Here is a 27,173-nt window from a genome sequence, read left to right as displayed (position 1 = left end):
GCACCTGATGTCACAGGAAGGCCAAAAAGATAATCAACGACAACAACCACCTGAGCCACTGCCTGTTCACCACGCTATCACCCAGAAGGCGAGGTCAGTATAGGTGCATCAAAGCTGAGACCGAGAGATTGAAAAACAGCTTCTATCTCAAGGCCATCAGACTGGTAAATAGCCATCACTAGCACCTTAGAGGCTGATGCCCTATATACATAGACTTGAAATCACTGGGCACCTTAAAAATGGAACACTAGTCACTTTAATAATGTTTACATATTTTGCATTACTCATCTCATATGTATATAATGTATTCTACTCTATTGCATTTTAGTCTATGCCGCTCCGACATTGCTCGTCCAATATATATATATATATATATATATATATATATATATATATATATATTTATTTATTTTTTATTTTTTATCCCCTTTTCTCCCCAATTTTCGTGGTATCCAATCGCTAGTAATGACTATCTTCTCATCGCTACAACTCCCGTACGGGCTTGGGAGAGACGAAGGTCGAAAGCCATGCGTCCTCCGAGGCACAACCCAACCAAGCCGCACTGCTTCTTTAACACAGCGCGCCTCCAACCCGGAAGCCAGCCGCACCAATGTGTCGGAGGAAACACCGTGCACCTGGCCCCCTTGGCTAGCGCGCACTGCGCCCAGCCCGCCACAGGAGTCGCTGGAGCGCGATGAGACAAGGAAATCCCTACCGGCCAAACCCTCCCTAACCCGGACGACGCTAGCCCAATTGTGCGTCGCCCCACGGACCTCCCGGTCGCGGCCGGCTGCGACAGAGCCTGGGGGCGAACCCAGAGACTCTGGTGGCGCAGTTAGCACTGCGATGCAGTGCCCTAGACCACTGCGCCACCCGGGAGCAATATTTATATATTTTTAATTCCATTCCTTTAGATGTGTGTGTATTGTTGTGACATTGTTAGATATTACTGCACTGTTGGAGCTAGAAACACTAGCATTTCGCTACACCCGCAATAACATCTGCTAAACATGTGTATGTGACCAATAAAATTTGATTTGAAGCAGTCATCAAGGCAAAGGGTGGCTACTTTGAAGAATCTAAAATATATTTTTATTTGTTTAATACCTTTTTGGTTACTACATGATTCTATTTGTGTTTTCATAGTGTTGATGTCTTTACGATTATTCTACAATTTAGAAAACAGTAAAAAATAAAGAAAATCCTTGAATGAGTATGTGTCCAAACTTTCGACTGGTACTGTACATACGCACACACCCATCAAACATACACCTGCACACTCAAGTTTTGTATTTTTCACTTTTTGCAATCCTATCTTATTATAAAACCAAATGAGGCTACTCATAACAAGACAGTAGTTCTGTGTTCTTCAACCCTAGTACTTGGGGACCGGATGGGCAGGTTTAATTCCAGCCTAGTACTAACATAATTAGTTGAAACAGGTGTGTTAGCACTAGGCAGCCTGTGTAAAAGCAGGATCTAAGAGACCAAAGTGGTATTTGTGACCTGAACTATGTACTCACCTTGTTTCGGGAGACGGTGTGATTGAAGGCATAGATGGTTTGGTTGTCACTGGTAACCGTATCGTTGTAGGTAACGTCAAACTCGGCATCTTTTTGGACCACCGTTTTAGTTTCTGCCCGTGCGCACCGCAAGTGGGTCACACATAACCACAACAGGACCACATAACCAAGTCGGAACCAGACTAAAACTGGGCCAAATTTACAACCGCTCCTCAAAACCATTTCCTTGCGATTTGTCAATAATAGCTGTGCTAGCTGAGCAACAGTTTGTCGACCAAAATGCACTTGACACGTCGGATGACAATAATAGCAATGAATGGCAAACTTACCTAACTAGGCAGCTCAGTTGTAATTTATCATTCACAACAGAACAGTTGATAGCGAACGACTACCTACAGTAGTGTGATAATCTAGCCAGCTAGCTACATTTGCTAGCTAATGATCAATGTATTACATCCACATCGCTCCTCCTGTTTCACCATCGCCAGCTAGCCACTCCTCGGTACTGCGACTTAAACTAACGTTAGCTAGGCGATAACAACACAACTACTACTGTACTAGCTAGCGAGCTAGATCCCGAAAGATTTACTATCCGAGGTTTTTACAGCTAATATCATCCACATTTTATCATTTAGGTTGACATATCAGGTACCGTAAAGTGAACGTTGTTTTTGCATCTGTTGAATCGACTGGCAACGGCGATTGAATCTGTGTCACTCACACCCTCCCAACGCACGCAGTAAACAAACCAAGCACGGCGTAATGACGTCATTCTTTTCAGCACAAACATAGAAATAGAATGCATATGACCAAATGTATTACAGTAAACTCTGACATAAGGAATAGATACAATATTCCTTTGAAATAAAACACGTATTAGATCTATTATTGTTTTGATGGAAAGAGAAACACATTTTACTACATTTTTCCTACTGGACTAAGTGAGGGTATTTCAAGAAAGTGAGGTACGACTCTGGTACATTTAAGGGCTTGTAAGTAAGCATTTCACTGTAAGGTCTACTACACCTGTTGTATTCGGCTCATCTGACAAATACAATTTGATTTGATTTGACTTTGCACCTGGCCCATCTAGCAGAAATAGATCAGTTCTGCCTCCTGTTCATGATTCGTGACAATAAAAGTAAACCTGCCCATGTCTCTCACCTCAACTGCAAAGGCAAGGCGTACCAGTGCACCAAGTCTGGAACCAACAGGACCCTAAACAGCTTCTACCCCCAAGCCATAATACTGCTAAACAAGACTGCTAAATAGCTAATCAAATGTCTACCCAGACTACCTGCGTTTACTCCTTTTTGCACTAACTCTCTTGCACTGATCTATGTACACACACACTGGACTCGGTACTGGTAGTCCCTGTATACACACACACACTCACACATACTTACACTGACACCCCAACACACACACACACACACACACACACACACACACACACACACACACACACACACACTCGCACGCACGCACACACACACAAATTACACACGCTCACATGTATACTGACAACACAAACACTAACACACACACACACTTTCACACTCACTGCATACGCTGCTGCTACTGTCTATTATCCTGTTGCTCACTTTACCCTTACCTATGTACATAGCTACCTGAATTACCTCGTACCCCTGTACATCAACTCGGTACTGGTACTCCATGTATATAGCCATGTTATTTTTACTCGTTATTGTCATACGTGATTCATTGTCTTTTTATTCCTCATATCACTATTTCTATTTTCATTTGTATTTTTAAATCTTTATCTTTAACTATGCATTTTTGGAAAAGGACCCATAAGTAAGCGCTTCACAGTTTCACCAATTCTTTACGAAGCATGTGACAAATAACAATTCATTTGATTTTGATTTGAACATGACAAGGCAGTTCAGTTGGAAACAGTACCTCTGCTGGTGTAAGACCCATCCTGCATGCAGGAAAGGCTTCATTTCTTTCAGGAAAGGCCTGTGTACACAGGCTTCATGTGCTGCATGAACAGAGTTCCAACAATTACAGGATTAGTTCCAGGATTCTGTGAATAATATGAAGGACCTGTAACTTTTCTTGTTCCTGTGATAGTGTGAATGAGTTAGGTAAAATTATTTATCATGGACACAGACTATTAAGTCTATAAATAAGTCAATAAAAAGTTGCATTACGGTTTAGATAATGGCAGATACACCATTTTTTGGTAAATAATTCCACTTCTCGAAGCTTTCACAAATGTAATCATTCCCAGTTTGTCCTTTACCCAGCTTGACACAGCGTATGGACTGGCCAAAAAGAAGGAATCAACTCTTTCCAAAATCTCACTCCCACCAGTCCAAAATCATCTCTGGTAGGACTCTCAGGGCAAACGTTGGAAGACTCTACCACACCTCTCGTCGCAGGTAGGTCCACAATATCCTTGACTGGCTCAACTTTAGAGTGCTCACCACTGCCGACTGACTCCACTTCGAGATTAGCAAGGTCCTCAAGAGAGCAGGAAGACCTATATGTAAGATTACTTGGTTTGCAATCAAGTGATGTAGGTATGTACACCTCGAATGAAGGTGTACTGCATACTCAGGAGACTAATCTCTGATCTTAACATCGCAGTTCTTACGCTTTCACGTCATCGCATTTCCCTGAATCTATTCTCTACCCCTCCCATTGAAGGAGTTCTAGTAACCTGAGCCGCGGTACACCTGTCTATGGCCTGTGACGTGAATGGGTAAAAAAGGGTGAGGGAGCGCCCTTCTCAAATTGAACAGTAATCTGCGCCACTCGGTCATGTTGTCATTAATAATAATAATAATAGATTTATTTTATATAGCGCTTTTCATTACAAGTAGAATCTCAAAATCGTTTTAAAAACAAAATAAACAAAACACTAACACGGCATAGACTAAAAGGCAATAGAGTAAATAGACAGCTATGAAAAATATAGATGAACATTTTCTTGGTAAATAGTGTAGTCTGCAGCGTTTCATGATATACTCTACCTCAGGCGAGCAAATCCTCGAGACTTCCATAATATTAGATTTAATATATTAAATTGGCTATATAATTGATTTTTAAAAAATTGGTTTTTAAGGTTAGGGCTTGGCATTAGGGATGGCAGTGTGGTTAAGGTTACATTTAGGTTTAAAATCAGATTTATGTGACTTTTTGTGTCTGTGCCAGCTAGCAACCACTCTCCAGAGCTGCCTCCAGAACAAGATTCATGACAATAAATGCCAACCTGCGAGATATGGGTCTACTACAGACTTGACTGATCAGCATCCCATGGACACCACGACTAGGTCAACACTTGAAACTGGCGCTAACCAAAACCTTAACCCTAAACAAAAATAAATAGTTAAATTATTAGATAATAACAGTGAAATAGTGCTGTGTCTCTTTTGCAAGGTTTCTCATCAGTTATAATTAATCAGAAAAAAATATGTTTGCGTTCTTTCTTCGCCTCTCAACTCTTATATTTGCTCCCTCTGCAGTTTTACCATCAAAGTAGGAAGTAGACTAGGTCTCCAATTGTCATCAAATTCTTAGTCTTATTATACTAATTCATTTAGTGGTGGGCAAGGAAAATTTTTATAATATTGATAAAGGAAATAGATCAATTTAGATTCAGAAATGTGAATGGCCCTTTTGTGATCTAGATGTCCCATCTGCTCCTGTAACACCCTCTACTGCTCATCCTGTTTCTACTTGACCTGCCGCCACTCTCCCAGTACTCTCTCCCTCTCCCTCTCTCTCTGTGTGTGTGTGTGTGATTGTGTGGGCGGAGACAGGTGTGCTGGAGTCAGAGCAGATCCCCACCAGCTGCAACCTGTTCCATAATCAAGACCTCTACAAATACTCAGCCCTTCCACTTCCATGCTGCCAGATCGTAATCTCTGCTCAGTCAGTCTACGGTTCTAGCCGTTTGTTACTATTCAGATCCTGTTATGCTGTTGTGCCTGTTGCCCTTGCCTGATGCTGTTTTTCTCTCCGCTACAGTTGTGCCTGCTCTGACACTGGTCCCTGTCTCCAGTCCAACGTCTCGTCATCCTGCTACTCTGTCCTGGATTCCTCACTCTACTACTCCCTTGGATTCCCTTCCGGACATGCTTACTGTCTCAACTCCTCTCGCTCCAGCCTCAGCACCTGGTTTCCAGCAACCCGCCTGAGCTTCCCCTGACCTGCACTCCATCTCCCCCTGTATTTCAATAAATTCCTTGGTTACTTAATCCCAGTCTCCTTGTCTGAATCTGCTCTTGGGTTCCCCTGTTCCACTCCGCGTAACACTAGATTCTAGCTAATTCTCTGATATTGAATCTTACAGGCCTGTAAGTCATGTAATCAACATATCCAGTCAAATAAAACCATTACGTTAGCCTACATCTCTTTAATGTACATTTAATGTACATTTTGATCAATGTGGTGCTCCAAGAATACAATTGCATACCCTTACACCAAATCCTTTCTAGTTCACCATAAAGAGCTGTCCTTTCAGGGCCCTAATTTGTCTTCATCATGCCTAACCTATTGCACCCTCCTGATGAAAACAACTTTGATGCATGAGCCTGTTTAGAAGACCCAACAGTTTTTCTCCCAAAAGTCTAAATATAAAGCCAATCATCCAAGATGTGCTTTTGAACATGCCCCCAGTTATGCACTTTACGTTTGCTTCACCCTATGTCACGTTCCTGACCTTATTTCCTTTGTTTAGTCTTTGTTTAGTTGGTCAGGACGTGAGCTGGGTGGGTGTAGTCTATGTTATGTGTCTGATTTGCCTGATATGGTTCTCAATCAGAGGCAGGTGTTTTACGTTGTCTCTGATTGGGAACCATATTTAGGTAGGCTGTGTTCACTGTTTGTTTGTGGGTGATTGTTCCTGTTCGTAAGTTCATGTTTTTATGTTCTCAAGTTCAGGACTGTAGCGTTGTTGGTTTCTTTCTGTTTATTGTTTTTGCTCGTGTTTAAAAGTATTCAAATAAATATGGATACATACCACGCTGCGTTTTGGTCCGATCCTTGCTCCTCCTCAGACGAGGAGGATTACGACATTCGTTACACCCTAAATTTAAAATGTGAACATGTTCAGATATTCTTAAGGCCTTGTTTGATGATTTCTTTCTGTGCTGACTGATATATGTCCGCTGGAGGCAGGGGGGTGCATTCGGTCTTCAACGAGGTCCGGAGGGCCGCAATGAAAATGTGTTATATTTCCTTGTCGTCAAAATATTAGTTTAATTTGTATTACTCCACTTATGCAGGATTAATAGACCTAGTGCAGTATTTTTTTTCTTCTTTCATCATTGCCTCCATCCATAGTTTTTAAAATGTTTGATCATCCCTGTCTGTCTAGTGATTATTTGCCAGCTGGACAGTAAGAAACTGGATGAATATACAGTACCAGTCAAAGGTTTGGACACACCTACTGAGTGTTTTTCTGTTGTTTTTTTTATACAATTTTCTACATTGTAGAGTAATAGTGAAGACATCAAAACTATGAAATAACGCGTATGGAATCATGTAGTTACCAAAAATGAGTTAACAAATAAAAATAGATTTTATATTTGAGATTCTTCAAAGTAGCCACCCTTTGCCTTGATGACAGCTTTGAAAACTCTTGGCATTCTCTCAACCAGCTTCATGAGGTAGTCACCTGGAATGCATTTCAATTAACAGGTCTGCCTTGTTAAAAGTTTATTTGTCGAATTTATTTCCTTCTTATGAGTTTGAGCCAATCAGTTGTGTTGTGACAAGGTAGGGGTGGTATACAGAAGATAGCCCTTTGTGGTAAAAGACCAAGTCCATATTATGTCCAGAACAGCTCAAATAAGCAAAGAGAAATGACAGTGCGTCATTACTTTAAGACATGAAGGTCAGTCAATGCGGAAAATGTCAAGAACTTTGAAAGTTTCTTCAAGTGCAGTCACAAAAAACATCAAGCGCTATGATTAAACTGACTCTCATGAGGACCGCCACAGGAAAGGAAGACCCAGAGTTAACTCTGCTGCAGAGGATAAGTTCATTAGAGTTACCAGCATCAGAAATTGCAGCCCCAAAAAATACTTCACAGAGTTCAAGTAACAGACACATCTCAACATCAACTGTTCAGAGTAGACTGCATGAATCAGGCCTTCATGGTTGATTTGCTGCAAAGAAACCACTACTAAAGGACACCAATAATAATAAGAGACTTGCTTGGGCCAAGAAACATGAGCAATGGACTTTAGACCATTGGAAATCTGTCCTTTGGTCTGAAAAGTCCATATTTGAGATTTTTGGTTCCAACCACTGTGTCTTTGTGGGACGCAGAATAGGTGAACGGATGATCTCTGCATGTGTGGTTCCCACCGTGAAGCATGGAGGAGGTGGTGTGATAGTGTGGGGATGCTTTGCTGGTGACACTGTTGGCGATTTATTTAGAATTCAAGGCACACTTAACCAGCATGGCTACCACAGCATTCTGCAGCGATACGCCATCCAATCTGGTTAGCACTTAGTGGGACTGTCATTTGTTTTTCAACAGGACAATGACCCAACACACCTCCAGGCTGTGTAAGGGCTATTTGACCAAGAAGGAGAGTAATGGAGTGCTGCATCAGATGACCTGGCCCCCACAACCATCCAACCTCAACCCAATTGAGATGGTTGAGATGAGTTGCACTGCAGAGTGAAGGAAAAGCAGCCAACAAGTGCTCAGCATTTGTGGGAACTCCTTCAAGATTGTTGGAAAAGCATTCCAGGTGAATCTGGTTGAGAGAATGCCAAGAGTGTACAAAGCTGTCATCAAGGCAAAGGGTGGCTACTTTGAAGAATCACAAATATAAAATATATTTTGAACACTTTTTTTGGTTACTACATGATTCCATGTGTTATTTCATAGTTTTGATGTCTTCACTGTTATTATACAATGTAGAAAATAGTGAAAATTAAGAAAAACCCTTGAATGAGTAGGTGTGTCCAAACTTTGGTCTGGTACTGTTGGTGAATCATTTCTATACATTTTCAATTGGATTTTGGTCATTTTAAAGTAAATTGAATGAATTCCCCTTGTTTATTTTACTCAAGCGGGATTGGACACCTCACAATATATTTGATAACGCTGCTGTAGATGATGGATGAGACATGACATGACATCAAATCAAATTGTATTTGTCACATGGGCCGAATACAAAGGTGTAGATTTTATAGTGAAATGTTTGCGTTACAAGCCCTTCCCAACAATGCAGATTAAAAAATAACTTCCAATGGGATGTGTGTGGTGTGTTTGTAGGTATATGCCGCCAGATGTAAAATAATAGAATAGAATGGAATAGAACAGAATATAATAACTGTATTTTTTTCAGATGGAACGTCTGAACGAGGTGATGCGTGACATTTTGTAGGCAATAAAGTATTTAGAATGAGTTGAACCAGAGATGTTGAATCCATCCAACCATGTGATGTACACTCGACAGACATGTGAAACTGCATGGCGGTCTTCCCGGTTAAGAAACACACTGACTTGCGCCAGCGCGATAATGCGCAGTTCTGTCGCCAAGGCAACCGTTTCTGTGGATGAAGTCATTGTTACGCTGATAGTTGCTATAGTTACAACCTAGAGAGGGCGCTGCGAAGGGGCTGTGTACGTAATATGACGCAGGGCGGGAGGCGTGCCCGCGATGCGCGCTGCGCAAGGCTGGTTGTTGTTCCCGCAGAGAGGCGAGAAGATGGCGGCCGTGTCAAGCGGAGATGCAGCTGGGTCCGCTGCGGCCGGGATTACGCACTCTACCCGACCGGCCCACGCAGGCATGGGCGCCCAGAACCGAGCACAGCCATCCTCTGGGATCAGCCACTCCAATCGACCTACCCCGGCTGCGGGGTGCATCACCAACCCCGGCCATCCCTTGGCCAGCAGGCCCCCCCCAGCCCGAGTGGGCTACTACGAAATCGAGCGGACCATCGGCAAGGGGAATTTCGCTGTTGTTAAATTGGCAACACACATCATCACCAAAGCAAAGGTACGATGATTAATAAAGGCTTTTTGAACGGGATCAATTACAGGTTGTCAACGATTTGTACTCATTTGGCTGTGTTATCGCTGTCACTCTCATCTAGGCTGAAGATTGGGCCTTCGGGCTTGGGAGCGAGTAACGTTACAACGGCTAGTCCGCTTTTGGTCGCAGTGCTCAGTGCGGGGGTGTAAACATGGGGCATCATAAGCAACCATTCGCTTTGTAGTTTTTCCGATGAGTTTTTCACATGATAAAATCAGTTGTAATGTAACAAGGACAGCGGGGGTCACTTGTCGACGGAGAGAAGGGTACCGCTGGGATGAAAGAGGAGAGGGGGACTTCGAGCATATCGTTTGCTATTTGGCTGCGGTAGTTAACTAACGTTACATTTGTTCTATTTGGGGTTTCCAATCAGCTAGCTATTTTTGGCATTATGTATTAGCTAGGTAGGATCACAAGAATCGTGTAATCTATGTCATCAATAGTTTATACGTATCATTAGCAAGCAAGTATATATATTTGTTAGATTTAAGTGAATGTTCCTTTGGCAATCGTTGACTAGGTAACTAACTGAAAAACAAGCTGGTTTGACAGGCTGTTAACGTATTGCTGGCTGGCCAGAACTCATCCCTAAAAATGTGTTGACTAACAATGTATTTTGTCACTGAAAAAGTTTGACTGTTTAACATTTTTTCATGGTGTATTCATTTAATATAATGGGGGTGTATTCAAGAACTGGTATTTTAGTTTGTGCCAGGTTATGTGGCATTTTCATTTGGGTATAGGCAGGGGCTATTGGCTGCCTCAGATATGTCATAGCTTATTGATATCCCTTTGAGTGTGCGTATGCTGTTGCATAGTGTGGGCGTCTGTAGGCAGATGCATTGCTGGCAGATAGGCACTGGAGACTACAGATCTTTTTGTTTCAATATTGAAACTAAAAAACAATCATAGTAGTCCCAATTTTTACCTACAAATCATTCATCCTTCTTGATGAGAGACCTTAGCATGAACAGTAGGCTACTTTTTCTTTAATCCACGTTTTGCCTTTACACATTATCATTCAGTTATTATTTTCCCAGGTATCTTATTGTGAAGCGGTTTTATTTTTTACTCTCAATAATGACCTAGGTGACCAAGGAGTAGAACAGGGCAAGTGATAGCCTACCCACTCTGACCATGCTTTTAAACTTGTGCCAGTGCCACTAAACCTGTAACAACTCCTACTAATAAGACTGTGGATCTGCAACACGCTCATGGGATCGAACTGAGGCCAGAGTCATTGGAGAGGGATAAACAGAAGGCTACCTGTAAGGGAATCACGATTGTAAAGTGTGTATAAGACAGAAAACTTCTATGTGTGTTGTGTGAGGGAGGCTGACTGTTCTGATTGATTAACTCACATGGTGACATGGAACATGTTCAAAAACATATTAGGCTATAGCCTAAGCAGCTTAAACTAATCTACAGAACTTGTGAAAATGTATTTGTAGAGAACCACATATTAGTGCCTTAAAGTTACATAACGATTCATTGATAAAACACTGACCACTAAAAACTACAATCTCTCAATTGTTAGGCCAAGTTTTTTGTTGAGTGATACTTTTGCACAGGGGGACTCCACACAGGCCATGATATTTTGCATTCTGCTGGTTTGGTAGAATGCATTGCATTAGTGCAATTTGAAAATTACCCTTTCGAGGCAAAGGGCATTGTAATTGCGAGATTGACATTTGAATTCTTTCATTTAATAATTGTGTAATTAAATATGCCACACTGAATCACAGGGTCAGGTCGAAACACACATGAAACATTTGTGGAGATTTAGCTAGCTAGTTTTTCCTGGGTGATGAACATTGGGTTGTTATTTTACCTGACATGCATATGGTCTTCTTTTTAGTTGATTCTTTGTAGAATTTTGACCCAGAGTCATACAAAATCTGGTGTTTTTCTACTACAACGATTAATCCACAGATTTAAAGGGAAACCTTGTTATCTTTAATTCATCTCTCCTTGTTTGTCTTTCAAGCATCCACGTGGGTGTATTTTCCTCATATCCGATAAGGAGAGGACTTGCAGCTTGTGGAGTATCTCAAAAATAACCAAGTTCTATTTTAGCACTTGGCATCGCAGATGCGCAAGAATGGAGTGGGTGAAATGATTGAGTAACATGTATGTGTACAGTTATTTTGCGACGCTCGTGCATGCAACATGGCCAGTGTGGTTTGCATGTAATGTTTGGAGGAAGTAGCTGGTCCAAATATTATTGTTTTAGGTTTGTCATTAAATGTACCACCACCCAAAACATGTTTTGGTCCCCTGTTTTTTACCCCTCCCATTGCATCTTATGAAGGATGATATATTTTTGACATTTGACAGCCAACATGCTTCAGGTTCACCTGGTTTCTTTGTACAATTTAAATGGCACTAATTAATGTTTTTGAAAATAGATGCGCAAGCACATGAAACCAGTGCATTGGTGCTGCCTTCTCACCAACTCAAGGTTACAAATGCTGATATTTCTGGTCATGTTTATGAAATTCAAAGTCCTAACAGGGGCATGTTATGCAACCAAATAGCTGCTGACTGTCCTGATTCAAGAGCAATTGCATGATAATGGAATAATAAACATAAAAAGTTGCCTCTTCTAGCTACATCAACTAATTTCTACTGAATTCAAACAGTAGCCTATCTATTAATATTGCTCATATACATTGACATGACACCCTCCCTAGCAGTCAGTTAGCCTAGGTAGAAGTGAGCCATTTCAGCATATTTGGACTAGTCTTCTCCGCCAGTATTAGTCATGCCTAATCAGTGGTGTGAAAGACCGGAGCTATAGCTCAGTGCTTCTGTCTGCAACAGCAGCCAGGGAGAAGGGGATTGTGGAGCCGGGGTGTTAGACTAAGCCAGGCGTCACAGCTCTGGAAGAGGGACACTCCAAGAGCCGCTAGGCCAGACCTGACACGCTCAGGACGAGGTCAACAACAAAACACACACACACCCCTGAATAAAAAAAAAGTGTTTATAAACCTAAATATGTCTGCCAACTGCCTAGCCCCCCCTCCTTATCAGAAGACTTGGCACCTCCTTTTGGCTCCACTACAGTCAGACAGGTATGGTTAAAGATGACAGCCGGCGTGCTATGGCTTGTCTGCGGTGCATCGCACTGTCTCCTCACATTACACTGTCTCTATCCAGACTTCCTCCCCTACTGCCTCCTCCTCAGTTTAGATTTGCATTGAGGAGGAGGAGCAGTAGCCGCGATGTCCAGGCAACGTTAGATAACGGGCCTAACGCACGTGTCACGCTGTGATTTAATTTGTATGAATAATGGTGTTGCTGCTTGACCAATTGTGGTGTTGCTGCTTGACCTACCTTCATGCCCCATAGTTATTGGGTTATGCACAGAGAGAATCTGTGCGTCAATCCTCTCATGTTCTTGTTGGTGTGCGTTCAGTACTAACCCTAGTAGAATCTGTCCTAGGTCTAATTCGTCATTTTCAAAATCCAATTTCATACTACTTATTTATAGTTTGTAGCTATATGACTTCATATCTGAGTAGGCTCTTTGGTAGTAGGCTAGCTAGATTATAGTGAAAAAACATTATCACACATATACAGTAGACCAGCCATAGTCAACTGGCAACCCGGACCCAGAACAGGGTCAAAGTAAATAGAAATAGGTCGGCCTTCGACCCCTGGTATCATATAAACACACATAAGACATGGGAAAATGTGTGGAATTGCAGGAAATTAGCTTAAATCAGCAAAAATCCCCGACCCACGCAAAATGTGTAGAATTGCGGGAAATTGGCTTTAAAACTGCACAATTTTCTTTCTGCCATGAAATGGGCTGTGAACAGTTTGGGGTTGCAAGGTGTGGGTTTGTTATTACGCCGATAATTGACAATAATCATCCCGATCTTTGCCACCTAGGAAATTTGTATGACCGGACGTTCTCAAATAGTCCTTGAGTACCCCTGCAGTAGACTATCCCTTCAGCTATTTAATTAAAGATTAGGTTTTTCATTTTTGATAGTCACAGAGTTCATACCATTGTCCAAACTTACCCCCTTTTTACCAAAGAATGGTTCCTAGTAGGAGTCCCCTTAATGGTGACTTTCACCTACATTCAGGTCTTACTGAATGTATGGTCTGTGTCCATGCGGTATAACACCGTCTCATCAGCTATATTTAGCCTCTTGACTAATAGGCCCGCATGTGCCAGTCCGGTCAGCCCCCCCGCACCCCCTCGAGTCAGTTGGCAACGTTGACGTACACGTTAGAGTCACTTAACGTTAGTGTGCTATCAACGTCACGCTCCCCGGGAAAGGTAATTCCATTGGAATCTTGTTGGTATCCATAGAGATGGAGGACAACAGAGACTTGATGCTCGTCATGACCTCTCTCCATGTATGGAGCTCAGCTGCCACGAGGGTACCACACTCATTGGCTGATCGCAAGATCCAATGCAAACACTGTCTACAGAAAAACTCTTCTCATTTTTAAATGGAGGTGCCACGTATTATGTGATGGAGGTTTTAGTTTAAGTGGGTGGTTTAATCAGATAAAGGTTTTGGCCTATGTGACCGTGGACATTGAAGCAATAAGGAACTAGAGACTGTGCTATATCGTGAATAGGCTATCATGATTATACCCACAACTGGGACGCGGACTCAGCCAATCAGCATCCAGAACTGGAACTACCCATTTTTATGATCCAGATTGTCCTCTGGGTTGTGTCTGTTAGTGTTTTACGCCTCTTTACTTATCGGTTTTGCTCGTTTGCTTTAATTTTTAGAAAGACTGAGTTGTGTTCTTGATTTTCCCCATTGTCCATTTAGGGTATTGGCTGCCTCGTTGATGAATGAGAACTATTCATGGTTAAAATAGCACATGTACTCCTGATGCGCATGCACATGAGTAGGCTGTTACTTTGGAACACACATACATTGTGGCAGATGTTTGTGTGCATATAGCACATTTTATGTTTAGGTTTACAATATATCACAAACTTTTTCGGCATATTTCAGACGCATGCAGGAATATCTGAACTTGGACCTTATGAGCTGAGTCACCCACATGCGTGACACCCACGCACACACAGAACAGTCTTTCTCTCCCTGGAGGAGTGTGCAAAGCCTTCGGCTCCGCTGTGTGGTTGAAGGGCGGGGTGACCGTTTGTTGGTAGCTAGCACGTGTTGATACGACGAGGCCACAGCCGCCACCATACTGGTTTTCCCCCCAGGTTAAAGTCTGAGTCTCTTGTTACTGGTAACCTTGCACCGAGTCTGGAGATGAATTGAACTTTCACCCTGTGTGGTGACCCAGTCTCCATGATGATGACAGAACGTTGAGCAGCAGGGGTGAAGACCTCCTGCATGCAGCGCTGCGTAGTGTTGCCGCCTTAAGGATCAAGCAAAGGAAACTAACAACATGGGTTGAATAAATGATGCAGGCTTATTTGTGTGATCATGTGATGCTTATGGCACACCTGAATAGAAGGGCAACCCTCTACAGCAGGGAACCCAGCTGGAAAAGCTGATCGAAATAATAAAGTTATTATAACTGGTTTATAGCTTAACCTGTTAAGTGGTTGTGATAACGCCATTTCAACTGACCTTTAGCTGGAAATGTGAATGTTTTTGATGTCACTATTGGCAAAGATTATACTTTTTCCCCCCATACTAGAACAATGTCAAACTGATCATCTCTTGCTCTCAAACAGCAGAATACAAGGACGCGCATGCAACACGGTCACTCGCATGCACACGCTTGGTAGCACTCTGTGTACCCAAACCAACCCTGTCCACAATCCCACTCATCCTGACTGTCATATGTTAAGATGCACAGTGTGTTTCTGTGTGTGTGTGTGTGTGTAGGCTATGTTTGTATGAGTGTGTGTTTTGAGTGTCTCTGTGTGTTTCTGTGTATATATCCAGGCTGTATCACAACCGGCCGTGATTGGGAGTTCCATAGGCCGGCGCACAATTGGCCCAGCGTCGTCCGTGTTTAGCCGGTGTAGGCCGTCATTGTAAATAAGAATTTGTTCTTAACTGACTTGCCTAGTAAAATAAATAAATAAATGTTTGTGTGTAGGGGGAGGGGGAGTCTTGGTCTCCTCTCAGATGAAGACACAGCGCTGGTCTCTGTCGGTTAGCATTGCTCCTGAGTCATGCGGCTTTGGGCCTCACTGACTGACTGACTGCAGTAAAGATGAAATAACTTTGATTATTCTCATTGCAGACAGCTGAGATGGTATCTTCATGGCTGTCTTAAAACGCTCTCACCTGTTAGCCAATGTTCCTTCAAATTTCTTTCAGCACTGAGACAATTTCTAGTCTGCTGAGCGCAAACTTGAACATTGAAAATTCCGTGCAACTTCCAGCGTGCATTTTCTGTGAACACTGAGGCTGTACTTGCTTTAAGTTAGTTTTAACAGTGGCCATGTTGGTGACTGTGGCTATTTGATCATAACGTAGGCCCACCATCAAAAACAATGGAGAAAATTAATCCCATAACATTTTAACATGGAAATAGAACAGCTATCATTCAGCCTACAGTTGCAGCCAATGTGTGGTGTTCAATATAGGCCTACATTCCATGGGACTTTGGTTAAAAAAACATGCAGGGCTTAACATTAACCTGTTTATCCGCTTGTCCTTCAGACTTGGAGGTGATTGAAAATGTTGCTGTTTGATGCAAGAATCCACTTTACAAAATAAAAGGCATTATTATTCCCATACCATTATTAAAGAGAAACGAGAAACTAGCAAAGGATATAAACAAAATGTGCACACGTGGCTACATGCAAAGCTCTCGCTTTCATCTCAAAACAAGCGCATCTACTCAACCGCTCATGCTGTAAGCACAGTCCAGTTCAAAGTAAATGGCACAGATCCATATATGGCAAGGGTCTATTTGCATATAGGCCTACTGCAGCTCTGATTGTTTATGCCGCACAGATCTGTGTACAGTACGGGCTGAGTAGTCCGTGTCAATGCAATAGAATTGTTTTTATTCAGACCCTTTGACCTTTTCCACATTTTGTTACGTTCCAGCCTTAATCTAAAATGTATTAAAACAAAAGATAACTATAACAAGGCTATGTACAGGGGGTACCGGTACCGAGTCAATGTGCAAGGGGACAGATTAGTCGAGGTAATTTGTACACATTGGGGGTTGAAGTGACTATGCATAGATAATAAACAGCGGGGGTGGGGGTCAGTCAATGTAAATAGTCCGGTGGCCATTTTATTAATTGTTCAGCAGTCTTATGGCTTGGTGGTAGAAGCTGTTAAGGAGCCTTTTGGATCTAGACTTAGCTCTCCGGTACCGCTTGCCGTGCGGTAGCAGAGAGAACAGTCTATGATTGGAGTCTTTGACATTTTTGGGGCTTTCCTCTGACACCACCTCTTATATAGGTCCTTGATGGCAGGAAGCTTGGCCCCAGTGATGTACTGGGCCGTACGCATTACCCTCTGTAGCGCCTTATGGTCAGATGCCGAGCAGTTGCCATACCAGCGGTGATGCAACCGGTCAGGATGCTCTCTGGTGCAGCTGTAGAACTTTTTGAGGATCTGGGGACCAATGCCAAATCTTTTCAGTCTTCTGAGAGGTAAAATGGGTTGTTGTGCCCTCTTCACGACTGTCTTGGTGTGTTTGGACCATGATAGTTCGTTGGTGATGTGGACACTAAGGAACTTAACTCTCGACCCGCTCCACTACAGCCACTTCGATGTTAATGGGGGCCTGTTCGGCCCTCCTTTTCCTGTAGTCCACGATCAGCTCCTTTGTCTTGCTCACATTGCGGGAGAGGTTGGCACCATACTGCCAGGTCTCTGACCTCCTCCCTATAAGCTGTCTCATTGTTGTCGGTGATGAGGCCCAACACTGTTGTGTAGTCAGCAAACTTAATGATGGTGTTGGAGTCGTGTTTGCCCACACAGTCGTGGGTGAACAGGGTGAACAGGGAGTACAGGAGTGGACTAAACACACACCCCTGAGGGGCCCCAGTGTTGAGGATCAGCATGGCAGACATGTTATTGCCTATCCTTACCACCGTGGGGCGGCCCGTCAGGAAGTCCAGGATCCAGTTGCAGAGGGAGGTGTTGAGTCCCAGTGTCCTTAGCTTAGTTATGAGCTTTGTGGGCACTATGGTGTTGAACGCTGAGCTGTAGTCAATGAACAGCATTCTCACGTAGGTGTTCCTTTTGCAATTGAGATTTCGTCATCTGTGGATCTTTTGGGGCAATATGCGAATTGGAGTGGGTCTAGGGTATCCGGGAGGATGCTGTTAATGTGAACCATGACCAGCCTCAATGCTTTGAGAAAACATCCTGGTAATCCGTCTGGCCCCGCGGCTTTGTGAATGTTGACCTGTTTAAAGGTCGTGCTCACATCGGCGACTGAGACTGTTAGCACACAGTCGCCCTGAACAGCTGGTGCTCTCATGCATACTTCAGTGTTCCTTGCCTCAAAGCAAACATTAAAAGCGTTTAGCTCGTCTGGTAGGCTCGCGTCACTGGGCAGCTCGCGGCTGGGTTTCCCTTTGTAGTCCGTAATAGTTTACGCCCTGCCACATCTAACGACCGTCAGAGTCGGTGTAGTAGGATTCAATTCAATCCTGTTTTGATGCTTTGCTTGTTTGATGGTTTGTCTGAGGGCATAGTGGGATTTCTTGTAGGATTAGTGTCCCGCTCCTTGAAAGCGGCAGCTCTAGCCTTTATCTCGATGCGGATGTTGCCTGTAATTCATGGGTTCTGGTTGGGATATGTACGTACGGTCACTGTGGTGACGATTTTGTCATTACACTTAACTTCTCTAGGATATGTGGGACGCTAACGTCCCACTTGGCCAAAAGCCAGTAAAAATGCAGAACGCCAAATTCAAATATATTACTATAAAAATCAAACTGTCATGAAATCACACATGAAAGACACCAAATTAAAGCTACACTTTTTGTGAATCCAGCCAACATGTCTGATTTCAAAAAGGATTTACGGCAAAAGCACACCAAACGATTATGTTAGGTCAGTACATAGCCACAGAAAAACACAGCCATTTTTCCAGCCAAAGAGAGGAGTAACAAAAAGCAGAAATAGAGATAAAATGAATCACTAACCTTTGATGATCTTCATCAGATGACACTCATAGGACTTCATGTTACACAATACATGTATGTTTTGTTCGGTAAAGTTCATATTTATATCCAAAAATCTGAGTTTAGGCGGGACGCTACTGTCTCACTTGGCAAAAAGCCAGAGAAAATGCAGAGCGCCAAATTCAAATTAATTACTATAAAAATCATACTTTCATTAAATCACACATGAAATATACCAAATTAAAGCTACACTGGTTGTGAATCCAGCCAACATGTCAGAATTCAAATAGGGTTTTCGGCGAAAGCAAACGATGCTCTTATCTGAGTTCGCGCCATTGTAAACAAAGAGAGATAAGCATATTTCAACTCTGCAGGCGTGACACAAAACGCAGAATTAAAAATATAATTCATGCCTTACCTTTGACGAGCTTCTGTTGTTGGCACTCCAATATGTCCCATAAACATCACAAATGGTCCTTTTGTTCGATTAATTCCGTTGATATATATCCAAAATGTCCATTTATTTGGCGCCTTCGATCCAGAAAAACACTGCTTCCAACTTGCTCAAACGTGACTACAAAATATCTCAAAGGTTACCTGTAAACTTTGCCAAAAAATGTCTAACTACTTTTGTAATACAACTTTAGGTATTTTTTTACGTTAACAATCGATCAAATTGAAGACGGGATGATCTGTGTTCAATACAGGATTAAAACAATCTGTAGCATGCTTTCTGGTTATGCGTTTCTATCTAACAGGACACTTCAAGTGACTTTGATTCAAAATGGCCGTACTTCTTCATTACACAAAGGAAAAACCCTCAACTAATTTCTGAAGACTGTTGACATCCAGTGGAAGCGGTAGGAACTGCAAGAAGGTTAATTAGTCAAAGAAGGTCAAAATCTGTATTCCCAATGAAAATCCATTGAAAAGAGAGTGACCTCAAAAAAAAAAAAAAATCTGAATGGTTTGTCCTCGGGGTTTTGCCTGCTAAATAAGTTCTGTTATACTCACAGACATAATTCAAACAGTTTTAGAAACTTCAGAGTGTGTTCTATCCAAATCTACTAACAATATGCATTCAACTCAGGCAGTTGAATTTGGGTATGCTTTCCATCCAAACGTGAAAATGCTGCCCCCTATCCTAGAGAAGTTAATGATGAAGCCGGTGACTGAGGTGGTATAATCCTCAATGCCATAGGATGAATCCCGGAACATATTCCAGTCTGTGCTAGCAAAACAGTCCTGTAGCTTAGCATCAGCGTCATCTGACCACTTCCTTGTTGAGTGAGTCACTGGTACCTCCTGCTTTAGCTTTTGCTTGTAAGCAGGAATCAGGAGGATAGAATTATGGTCAGATTTGCCAAATGGAGTGTGTGGGGGGGGAGGGGGAGCTTTGTACGTGTCTCTGTGTGTGGAGTAAAGGTGGTCTCAAGTTTTTTTTTTTTTTCCCCTGGTTGCACTTGTGACATGCTGGTAGAAATGAGGTAAAACGGTTTTTAGTTTCCCTGCATTAAAGTCCCCGGCCACTAGGAGCACCGCTTCTGGATGAGCATTTTCTTGTTTGTTTATGGCCTTATACACCTGGTGCGGTCTTAGTGCCATCATTGGTTTGTGGTGGTAAATAGACGGCTACGAGTAATATAGATAGTGTGGTCTACAGCTTATCATAAGGTACTCTACCTCAGGTGAGCAATACCTCGAGACTTCTTTAATATTAAGCTGTTTTTGACAAATAGACACACACCCACGCCCCTCGTCTTACCAAACGTGCTTCTCTGTCCTGCCGGTTCTATATTATCCGTGTCGTCGTTCAGCCACGACTCTGTGAAACATAAGATATTACCGTTTTTAATTTTCCGTTGGTAGGATAATCTTGATGGTAGGTCATCCATTTTATTTGGCAGTGGGGGTACAAATTCTCGCCTACAAATTCTCAGAAGGCAGCCCGACCTCCATCCCCTTTTTCTCCGTCTTTTCTTTACGTAAATGACAGGGATTTGGGCCAGTTTCTGAGAAAGCAGTATATCCTTTGCGTCGGACTTGTTAAAGATAAAACCTTCTTCCAGTACGAGGTGAGTAATTGCTGTTATTTTCGGTCATAAGAGACAGTAGCAGCAAATTTATGTGCAAAATAAGTTAAAATATAAGTTAAACAACGCGAAAAAAACCGAACAAAATAACACAGTTGGTTAGAGCACGTAAAACGTCAGCCATCCCCTCCGGCGCCATTCTACCCACTGTAGCAATGAGGTTTGTGCAGTAAGCTATAGGCCCAATACATTATCACCTCATATTGGCTTTGCTTGAATTGCCCTGCCAATGCATTGTTGTTCTGGACATTTTTTTTTACAATTCTGTTTCAAAATTTGAGCTAGGCTATATGATCACACTGGTTATAGCTCCGTTGTTGTGAAGCACAGCTGAGTGAGCATACATTTAAATAATTGACTGTTTATTTTATTGGGCTGATGGCACCTGCATCTGATGGTCAGTCTCAGCTGATGGGGTGAGCAGCAGACTGAGGGTCCGCCTCAACATCCCTCCGCTCTCCCTGTCCTCCACTGACACTGACCAAAAAGGGACACCGTCTTCCATATGATGGCGAAACTTGGTTTGCACTGCATTATTTCTGCCTCATGCACAAGTTCATGTCGTTACTCCTATGAACAGAGAAAGTGAAATATTCCTTGATATTAAAAAAGACCCAAGATTGGAAATGATGCAGACAATTACATTGGAAGCAACATTCTTTCCGCAATATTAAGCTGATCCACCCCCCCCCCCCCCCAAAAAAAAAGAAAAAAAGAAGAAAAAAAAGACCGAAGATAATAATAATAATAATAATAATAATAACATCAACACAAGCCTATAGATACACTACTTATTCATTACTGCTGCAGTGTTTGCTTGTAGCGCTGAGTGGAAATGGGAAGAATGCTCATTTTCTGGCTTATAAAAGTGTTGAATATAAAGTGTTGACAGTGCTGAGTAAGAACTTAAACATGAAGTCAGTCATATCAACAGCAACTCGTTGCTGTAGTCGTTGACAGTCTCTCTCTCTTCACGGTTTTAAACCTTTTGAAATCTGTCTTAACTTTGCTGTAGCTTTCTTTTATATCTGCCACGTCACTGCAGACAATCATCTGAGCCACCCGATTGGCCAGCGGTAGGCCTATAGTGCACATGATTTGTGTCACTTCTCTTGCGTTCCGTGCAAGCAGTCAAGGGTATATGCAGCAGTTTGGGTCGCCTTGGCGAACTGTGTGAAGACCATTTATTCCTAACAAAGACCGTAATTAATTTGCCAGAATTGTACATAATTATGACAACATTGAAGGTTGTGCAATGTAACAGCAATATTTAGACTTAGGGTTGCCACCCGTTAGATAAAATACGGAACGGTTCCGTATTTCACTGAAAGAATAAACGTTTTGTTTTCAAAATGATAGTTTCCGGATTTGACCATATTATTGACCTAAGGCTCGTATTTCTGTGTGTTATTATGTTATAACTAAGTCTATGATTTGATAGAGCAGTCTGACTGAGTGGTGGTAGGCAGCAGCAGGCTCGTAAGCATTCATTCAAAAGCACTTTCGTGTGCTTCAAGCATTGAGCTGTTTATGACTTCAAGCCTATCAACTCCCGAGATTAGGCTGGTGTAACCGATGTGAAATGGCTAGCTAGTTAGCGGGGTGCGCGCTAATAGTGTTTCAATCGGTGACGGCACTCGCTCTGAGACCTTGAAGTAGTTGTTCCCCTTGCTATGCAAGGGCCGCGGAATTTGTGGAGCAATGGATAACGATGCTTCGAGTGTGGCTGTTTTCGATGTGTTCCTAGTTCGAGCGAGGAGAGGGGCGAAAGCTATACTGTTACACTGGCAATACTAAAGTGCCTATAAGAACATCCAATAGTCAAAGGTATATGAAATACAAATGGTATAGAGATAAATAGTCCTATAATTCCTATATTAACTACAACCTAAAACTTCTTACCTGGGACTATTGAAGACTCATGTTAAAAGGAACCAGCCTCCCGGTTGGCGCAGTGGTCTAAGGCACTGCATCGCAGTGCTAGCTGTGCCACCACAGACTCTGGCTCGAGCCCAGGCTCTGTCGCAGCTGGCCGCAACCGGGAGGTCCATGGGGCGACGCACAATTCGTCCAGCGTCGTCCGGGTTAGGGAGGGTTTGGCCGGTAGGGATATCCTTGTCTCATCGCGCACTAGCGACTCCTGTGACGGGCCGGGCGCAGTGCGCGCTGACCAGGTCGCTAGGTGTATGGTGTTTCCTCCGACACATTGGTGCGGCTGGCTTCCGGGTTGGATGCGCGCTGTGTCAAGAAGCAGTGCGGCTTGGTTGGGTTGTGTTTCGGAGGACGCATGGCTCTCGACCTTTGTCTCTCCCGAGCCCGTACGGGAGTTGTAGCGATGAGACAAGACAGTAACTACTAACAATTGGATACCACGAAATTGGGAAGAAAAAGGGGGTAAAAAATATATATATAAAAAAATAAAATAAAGGATCCACCAGCTTTCATATGTTCTCATGTTCTGAGCAAGGAACTTAAACGTTAGCTTTTTTACATGGCACATATTGCACTTTTACTTTCTTCTCCAACACTTCGTTTTTGCATTATTTATTTATTGATGTATTATAATAAGTTAAAATAAAAGTGTTCATTCAGTATTGTTGTAATTGTCATTATTACAAAAAATAAAAAAATAAAAAGAATCGGCCTTTTTTGGTCCTCCAATAATTGCTATCGGCGTTGAAAAATCATAATCGGTCGACCTCTACCACTACTATCAGTAGCACTGTAAAAGCTGTACAAAACAGTAGCCAAACAAGCACACACCAGGCCACGTATGTGTTTACAATACCGCCAAATAGACCAAATTATTAGGGTGAGGCACATGGGCGAATAGCAGGCTAATGTTAGTGGTTTCTTTGCAACACTTGCAGATTCCTTCCAAACGACTCATTGTTTAACTTGCGATTTCCAACTTGATGGGTAAGCTTTATGGCCGATGAGCACCGATATGTTTTATCTATAATTTCTCCTTGTTATTTCTCTTAATTTGACAAGGATTAAAAAGGATTTGCCAGTAGATTGTCGACTTGATGACTGCTAGCTAAGACTTTGAAAGTTAGATGTTGACATGATCAGTCCAATCAAAGCTACTGTAGATATAATGTGATTTTATGTCATTTTATCTGTGGTCAATGACCTTGAGCCTTCTTGGATGGGCACTAATAATCTAAGTCTATAGCAGAACCCAAGGGGCTCAAATTCTTGATGTCTACCCTTACTAAAGGCGGGTGACATAGTGTCCACATGAGTGACAGAACACTGAGCCAATCACGGTGCAATGTTGAGCCAATCACGGTTCAATGCTCCTATTTTCAGCTGGCCTGCCCCATCACCACAGAAAGCACTGAGCTAGGCTGAAACGCCTGCATTTTGGAGCTGCCTGTTTGCATGCGGCTTTATTAACTCAATTATATATACACAACCGTTCAAAAGTTTGGGCTCACTTAGAAATGTCCTTGTTTTTGTCCATTAAAATAACATCAAATTGATCAGAAATACAGTGTAGACATTGTTAATGTTGTAAATGACTATTGTAGCTGGAAACCTCTGATTTTTAATGGAATATCTACGTAGGCGTACAGAGGCCCATTTATATGCAACCATCACTCCTGTGTTCCAATGGCATGTTGTGTTAGCTAATCCAAGTTAGTCATTTTAAAAGGCTAATTGATCATTAGAAAACCCTTTTGCAATTGTTAGCACAGCTGAAAACTGTTGTGCTAATTAAAGATGCAATAAAACTTGCCTTCTTCAGACTAGTTGAGTATCTGGAGCATCCAGCATTTGTGGGTTCGATTACAGGCTCAAAATGGCCAGAAACAAAGACTTTTCTTCTGAAACTCGTCAGTCTATTCTTGTTCAGAGAAATTAAGGCTATTCCATGCGAGAAATTGCCAAGAAACTGAAGATCTCATACAACGCTGTGTACTACTCCCTTCACAGAACAGCGCAAACTGGCTCTAACCAGAATAGAATGAGGAGTGGGAGGCCCCGGTGCACAACTGAGCAAGAGGACAAGTACATTAGTGTGTCTAGTTTGAGAAACAGACGCTTCACAAGTCCTCAACTGGCAGCTTTATTAAATAGTACCTGAAAAACAGCAGTCTCAACGCCAACAGTGAAGAGGCGACTCCAGGATGCTGGCCTTCTAGGCAGAGTTGCAAAGAAAAAGCCATATCTCAGACTGGCCAATATAAAAAGAAAAGATTAAGATGGGCAAAAGAACACAGACACTGGACAGAGGAAGATTGGAAAAAACTTATGGACAGACAAATCTAAGTTTGAGGGGTTCGGATTACAAAGAAGAACATTCGTGAGATTCAGAAAAAATGGGAAAAAAAGATGCTGGAAGAGTGCTTGACGCCATCTGTCAAGCATGTTGGAGGCAATGTGATGGTCTGGGGATGCTTTGGTGGTGGTAAAGTGGGAGATTTGTACAGGGTAAAAGGGATCTTGAAGAAGGAAGGCTATCACTCCATTTTGCAACGCCATGCCATACCCTGTGGACGGTGCTTAATTGGAGCCAATTTCCTCCTACAACAGGACAATGACCCAAAGCACAGCTCCAAACTATGCAGGGAAGAAGCAGTCAGCTGGTATTCTGTCTATAATGGAGTGGCCAGCACAGTCACCGGATCTCAACCCTATTGAGCTGTTGTGGGAGCAGCTTGACCGGATGGACCGTAAGAAGTGCCCATCAAGCCAATCCAACTGGTGGGAGGTGCTTCAGGAAGCATGGGGTGACATCTCTTCAGATTACCTCAACAAATTGACATCTAGAATGCCAAAGGTCTGCAAGGTTGTAATTGCTGCAAATGGAGGATTCTTTGACGAAAGCAAAGTTTGAAAAACACAATTATTATTTCAATTAAAAATAAATATTTATAACCTTGTCAACGTCTTCACAATATTTCCTATTCATTTTGCAACTCATTTCATCTATGTTTTCCTGGAAAACCCCAGAACTTTTGAATGGTAGTGTATATTTCTTTACATTGTTTACAAACTGATATGTGACGTGTATCCCACATGATATTATTATAGGCAAGGCTAAATCCACAAAACCAGTCTGTTTCATTTAGTTTGTGTTAACCTCCTTGTTCTATTGTAACTTTTTATACATCATTTGTATTCCGTCTTCGATATCCAGATTTACGTTTTTGTTTTTCATATTCGACTCGCTGAGCTCTCCATGGTCATCCGCTGTTATATAAAGCATGAAAGGAATTTCATGATGACAGTCGTCATTTGTATATGAAACTTGAAAATTCCTCTTGTCCGCATTCCGTTGGTGTAATTGTCAGCAGCACAGTCGTGTTGTTTAGAGTGCCTTGCCCCAAATAATCTGGCTGTGTTGTAGGCCTATTTCTCTCTCCTGTTCATTTTGTTCCTGGTTGCTAAGTCTCAGCAGTGGCGCGGTGCTATGGTCAACAGTCTTGTGATCGCGGGGGCTATGTGACACTTCAGCTTAACTGGCTCTCTTCTATATCCATATCTTTCAATGGAAAATTCCAAAGTAATGCAGGCCAGACACGTCACCCCCTCCAAGTAGATTACTGTAACTATAACTGTACATGGCAAGACCCAGCCAGTAGTTCCAACTACAACTGGCTGTTGAATTAAGTGTGTGAGGAAATTAGTTGTGCTAGTCATTATGATAGTGTGTCCAAACTCCTCTATTTGTGCTCAGTTTATCGGGCTTGCCAAATGATGTTCTCTCAAACATCCTGCAGGCGCCAGCTTTTATAGGCCAGCATAGCTCTCTCTTCCAGTTTTGATTTCGGACCGATTTCCTTATTTTGAGTCCATTTGCATGGAGAGGGACTTGATGTTCCCAAAGCATTTGGGTTTGTGGCGTGAGACCGGGAGTGTGAACTCAATGCCTCATGACCTTTCTCCCTCATTTGGGCCTTTCTGTTTTTACTGTGTAATACCAGTTTGTGTGTGTGGTGTTCATTCGGTGTGTGTGGTGTTCATTTTTTTGTGTGTGTGTGTCTGTGGTGTTCATTCTGTGTGTATGTGTGTGTGTGTGTGGTGTTCATTCTGTGTGTGTGTGTGGTCATTCTGTATGTGTGTGTGGTCATTCTGTGTGTAGTGTGTGGTGTTCATTCTGTGTATGTAGTGTGTGGTGGTCATTCTGTGTGTGGTGTTCACTGTGTGTGTAGTGTGGTGGTTATTCTGTGTGCGTGTGTAGTGTGGTGGTCATTCTCTGTGTGTGTGTGGTGTTCGTGTGTGTGCGTGTGGTCATTCTGTGTGTAGTGTGTGGTGTTCATTCTGTGTGTAGTGTGTGGTGTTCATTCTGTGTGTATTGTGTGGTGTTCATTCTGTGTGTAGTGTGTGGTGTTCATTCTGTGTGTAGTGTGGTGTTCATTCTGTGTGTAGTGTGTGGTGTTCATTCTGTGTGTATTGTGTGGTGTTCATTCTGTGTGTAGTGTGTGGTGTTCATTCTGTGTGTAGTGTGTGG

The 27,173-nt window shown here is 42.5% G+C and overlaps 2 protein-coding genes across 7 annotated transcripts in view; one reads left to right on the top strand and one right to left on the bottom strand.

Annotated features, from left to right (window-relative positions):
- Positions 1 to 2,264, bottom strand: part of sidt2 (SID1 transmembrane family, member 2) — a 32,684-nt gene extending 30,420 nt beyond the window's left edge. For all 3 annotated transcript variants that reach the window (XM_055896302.1, XM_055896304.1, XM_055896303.1), the window contains exon 1: positions 1,524 to 2,264. In XM_055896302.1, the coding sequence (XP_055752277.1) occupies positions 1,524 to 1,745 (222 nt within the window). In that variant the 5' untranslated portion in view covers positions 1,746 to 2,264. The remainder of the gene's footprint in view (positions 1 to 1,523) is intronic.
- Positions 2,265 to 9,157: 6,893 nt separating this feature from the next.
- Positions 9,158 to 27,173, top strand: part of sik3 (SIK family kinase 3) — a 42,697-nt gene continuing 24,681 nt past the window's right edge. For 3 of the 4 annotated variants that reach the window (XM_055896292.1, XM_055896291.1, XM_055896289.1), the window contains exon 1: positions 9,191 to 9,517. In XM_055896292.1, coding sequence (XP_055752267.1) covers positions 9,227 to 9,517 — 291 coding nt within the window. In that variant the 5' untranslated portion in view covers positions 9,191 to 9,226. Of the gene's footprint in view, positions 9,518 to 27,173 lie in introns of all 4 variants that reach the window. The other variant, XM_055896290.1, reaches the window with a different exon arrangement.

The sequence above is a fragment of the Salvelinus fontinalis genome, chromosome 33 (genome assembly GCF_029448725.1).
Source record: "Salvelinus fontinalis isolate EN_2023a chromosome 33, ASM2944872v1, whole genome shotgun sequence".
Taxonomy (NCBI): Eukaryota; Metazoa; Chordata; class Actinopteri; order Salmoniformes; family Salmonidae; genus Salvelinus; species Salvelinus fontinalis.
The sequence above is the reverse complement of the archived record's forward strand: the minus strand, read 5'-3'. Positions and strand labels throughout refer to the sequence as shown.